Source organism: Morone saxatilis, unplaced genomic scaffold (genome assembly GCF_004916995.1).
Source record: "Morone saxatilis isolate NCDOM2014 unplaced genomic scaffold, NCSU_SB_2.0 Contig17, whole genome shotgun sequence".
In the NCBI taxonomy this organism is placed as follows: domain Eukaryota; kingdom Metazoa; phylum Chordata; class Actinopteri; family Moronidae; genus Morone; species Morone saxatilis.
In genome coordinates, this window is record NW_023339729.1 from 270356 (window position 1) to 273785 (window position 3430).

The 3430-nt window shown below is 40.9% G+C and overlaps 1 protein-coding gene across 1 annotated transcript in view; it reads left to right on the forward strand.

Moving 5' to 3' along the window:
• Positions 1–504: 504 nt before the first annotated feature.
• Positions 505–3430, forward strand: part of LOC118327312 (ladderlectin-like) — a 3618-nt gene continuing 692 nt past the window's right edge. The window contains exons 1-7 of the mRNA XM_035660618.1: positions 505–593; positions 690–759; positions 919–948; positions 1043–1087; positions 1629–1720; positions 1991–2116; positions 2244–2343. Coding sequence (XP_035516511.1) covers positions 711–759; positions 919–948; positions 1043–1087; positions 1629–1720; positions 1991–2116; positions 2244–2343 — 442 coding nt within the window. The 5' untranslated portion in view covers positions 505–593; positions 690–710. The remainder of the gene's footprint in view (positions 594–689; positions 760–918; positions 949–1042; positions 1088–1628; positions 1721–1990; positions 2117–2243; positions 2344–3430) is intronic.

Here is a 3430-nt window from a genome sequence, read left to right on the forward strand (position 1 = left end):
CAAAGTCATTTCAGGAATGGAATTACACGATTTACAGACGCTAGTGGAACAGAAGCAGCAGCTACAGCATGTACACAGTGATAGATACCACAAGTAGATTATAAAATGTTTGCTCCCATAATATCATGTATTGTAATATAAGACTGACAGGGGGACATATTCTTTCCGACATGACACACACGTATTTTAATGAAAGGAAATTACTATAGTTTTTAATAGTTTCGTTATCTTTTTATACTTTTTATAGTTTTTTTTTGGTGCCCCAGCTGCTGGAATATTAATGTTTTTTTAAATCTTTCTTTAACCATTAACCTGATCTGAATCCACAACCAACAAGAGAGTGGTTTTTGCACACTGTTTACGGGCTGTCAGGAAACAGATCAGAGTAACAGATCAGAGTTCAGATCCTTATGTGCATGCTGCAATCATCTTCCCGCAACACAGGAGTCGATAAAATCGCACTTTCTGCCAGCACACGGCCACAATTGAGTGACCGTTGTGGTTCAGGTGTGTATATAAAGAGCAGGGTGGCCTCCCGTCATCACTGCATCACTCAGCTGATACCTGAACAACACCTCACATTTACCTGACAGGTAAGACCCCTGCTGCAGTTCTCTTCTCTCAGTGGAGCTCCTGGTTCTGCTCTCTCTCTCTGTATGTTTATTGGTGGTTCTTCTTTCTCCACACAGAACAATCTGTTGATCATCACCATGAAGACTGTCCTGGTCCTCTCTGTTCTCCTCTGTGCTGCATTTGCAGGTCAGATTCAACATAGAACATTTAGACAGAACACACACACTATCATCCATGTGCTCATGAGTCAGCCAGCAAGCCTCTACCATAGTGTGGTACTTGTGCACTCTGTTGTAAAGACACTATTGCACTGCTGTTACTGACGGGCTGTGTTTCTCTCTGCAGCTCCAGTTGAAGAGCAAGAACAGACTAAAGGTCAGTACTGAAGTCCCTTTGCTTTCATTTACACACAGACAGATAGTCAGAGCTGTATCTATCTGACACCAACATTAATGTGGTTCATCCACAGAAGCAGCAGTGGAGGCTCCGAAGGAACAGATGGCTTCTGCACCTGGTTAGTGTCCTCTTTAAAGTGTGTTAGAACAACAGAACCAGGTGTTTGGCTTCAATGAATTGATAAAGGAAGTTTAGGACTGCCAGTTCCTTGTTTTAAGTTGTTTGGATTAATTGATATGAATAACTAATTGAAGATAAATATGACGTGCAGTTGTGATATACTGTACAGTCAAACACTCTCAACTAAAAAGAGGTCTGATGAAGCAATTGATGTTTCAGAGATGGAGGACAAGATGATGAAAGATGAGGAAATATTTGTGCCAGAAGATTCGGTCCTTGTTCCCAGAAACGGTAATCAGAAAGGACACACGTCACTCTTAACAATATTGCAGTATCTTATAATACATAGCTGCTACACCTGTACATATTGTTGACTGGTTTCTCTGTGTTTGTGCAGCACATGTGTTTGAGGAGGCAGCAGCACCTCTGAATGTAAGAGCCACCTCACTATTTATGTTCATTCATGATTATCAGTGTGTTTCAGGTAAAGTGTTCAGTTGAAGTAAAGTCAATGCTGTCTCTCTTCTGTCTCTCTGTAGCCCGTTATAACTTCTGTCCTGACGGATGGTTCAGCCAGGGCTCTCGCTGCTTCAAGTTCATCAATACTCCCTTGTCCTGGTACAGTGCTGAGGTACTGTAACGTCTGTATCCTGTTATTGTGAACAGTCAGCCTCAGTAAACTTGTGAACATCTGATAGCCTTTATTCATTCAGTTAAGATATTTCAGAACTTACCATCGGTACATGATGAATGCAACATGTTCTACAACACGGATGGCTAAAGCCTCTGAATGGTGATGGTATCTGTTAGTAGGTTAGTCCCTGATCTTTATGTTCACACAGAACATGAGGATATTTTCTAGGAGTTTTTTAAAGTTTAATAATTATCCTCTGTCCAACAGGAGCACTGCAACAGCCTGGGTGCCCACCTGGCCTCAGCCACCAACCCCAGAGAGTACAGCTTCCTGCAGCAGCTCACACAGGCAGCCGGTCAGAGCATCGCATGGCTGGGAGGCTTTAACCTCCAGGTCTGAATTTATGAAGTAAAACAACCTCAGTCAGTCCAGGACCTGGTCCAAAGGGGTCTAGACCAGATTCATATAAGAGCAAATAAAGAGACTAAGACAATTCTTCCTTACACTCTTTGTCTCTCAGGGCCGCTGGATGTGGATTGACCGTGAAGGTTTCTATTACACCAACTGGTATTGCCTGTACTCCACCAGCAGCAACTCCTGCCTCTACTTACGCACAGCCGGTAAGTAGTTTGTTTGTCAAAGCTTAAAGTATTGTATGTTTTCATCTTCAAATTGGCCTCCAACTCTACTCAACCCTTCTGATCTAACTAATAAAAAAGGCCCCTTGTCAGGTTATTTACACCTTTTTACATGTTTTACAGAAGTTAGCTTACTGTGATGCAGATGTATACCAAGTACCAGGGCTAACGATAAAGGAACTGTGCATTTGTTAATATAGTACCTTTTACTAAATTAATTACACACAGTTTTTGGAGGCAGAGCTGCTTTGGATTCAACAAATACTGATTTTGCAGACCCATGAATGGAATTTAGCTAAGACAATACATATTGTGTGTGTAGGTAATAATTTTTTGGTTATGCAGCCTTCTTTGTCAACAAAAACTTTTAAAACCGCACATTCGGTCCCGATTTTATGGGTGCTTTATTATTTGAAAAGCAACAACAAACCGCGGTATAACACAAATTTATTTCACAGTGATCTATAGACAGAGGGACAAAAAAAATGAAGTTTCATACATTGTACAACCAATAGGTATTTGGTCGACGAGTATATCATACTGTTTAAACTGTTGTTTTGCATTACATTGCAGAATAGAGATCTCATATATTGACATTATAATCAGGAATACAAAATGTAACATATGGATTTTGGGTAAAACTCCACAACAAAATGTTGGGACGAACAAAATATGGCAGCCCATCCATCACAAAGAACAGATGTTACCGTGTAAAACGAATGGACTTTTAGAGCAGATGAAGCGATAGGGAAGTGGCCTTACACGGGGGTGTTGAATCCAGCGGCCTGAAATTTTGAAAGCAAACAAAACTTTAATGAACCCAGGGGGTGACGTTCATGCTAAATGGTAATACAGAAGGAAGGAGAAAGTCTGCATATTTATGAAGTTACACTAAAAAATGACTGCGTCTTGCTCAGCATTAAAAATCTTGGGTACCGCTGAGTATAGCAGGTTTTGAAGGGTGAGCTAGTTAGTATAACAGCTTGCCTGGGGGGCGGCGTCTAGGCATGAATGACTGAAATTACTGTCTGATTTATGAGTTAGGCTATATAAGATTAAAACTGACTTG